The sequence below is a fragment of the Elephantulus edwardii genome, unplaced genomic scaffold (assembly GCF_000299155.1).
Source record: "Elephantulus edwardii isolate Elephantulus edwardi_28Jun2011 unplaced genomic scaffold, EleEdw1.0 scaffold00292, whole genome shotgun sequence".
In the NCBI taxonomy this organism is placed as follows: domain Eukaryota; kingdom Metazoa; phylum Chordata; class Mammalia; order Macroscelidea; family Macroscelididae; genus Elephantulus; species Elephantulus edwardii.
In genome coordinates, this window is record NW_006400042.1 from 182,413 (window position 1) to 182,931 (window position 519).

The following is a 519-nucleotide window of genomic DNA, read 5'->3' on the forward strand; positions in this document are numbered from 1 at the left end:
TTTTATGCTCTCTGCTCTATCACATTCCTGGCTGTTTGTCTCTTTATTAATAATTATAAAATTATTCTATTCTTTGGGACCCTTGGTCTGCAACATTCTGACACCCAAACAGGGGCAAGGTGGTGGTTTCTCTTTCTCTTTTTCAAGCAGACACCAGGAACCGGAAGGGAATTCACTCAGGGTAAGTGAAACTTTAAGGAAAACTAAAAACAGGGTGATGAGAGAATCTTCACTCCTTGGAAATTAAGGATAGAATTAAAATTTCATGAGGATTCTCTCAACCCTTAAAGGGCAAATTTAAGGGAAGAAAACTATTTCATGGGAAGTATACCCCACCCTCTGAAATTGTATTAAAAATTCAGAGGTAGAATTGATAAGAAAGAGTCATGGGGGACGCCCCATCCTCTGCAACTCAATATATTTCTCTTGTAAAGAATTACTTAAAAACTGCACTGCAATCCCTTAGATATGCAGTTCGAATCCACCAGATGCTCTGCCGGAGAAGGAGGGACAATCTCC

The 519-nt window shown here is 39.5% G+C and overlaps 1 protein-coding gene across 1 annotated transcript in view; it reads left to right on the forward strand.

Annotated features, from left to right (window-relative positions):
- Positions 1-519, forward strand: part of LOC102876436 (zinc finger protein 678-like) — a 17,615-nt gene that overhangs the window by 9,185 nt on the left and 7,911 nt on the right. Inside the window, exon 3 of the mRNA XM_006900731.1 lies at positions 151-181. Coding sequence (XP_006900793.1) covers positions 151-181 — 31 coding nt within the window. The remainder of the gene's footprint in view (positions 1-150; positions 182-519) is intronic.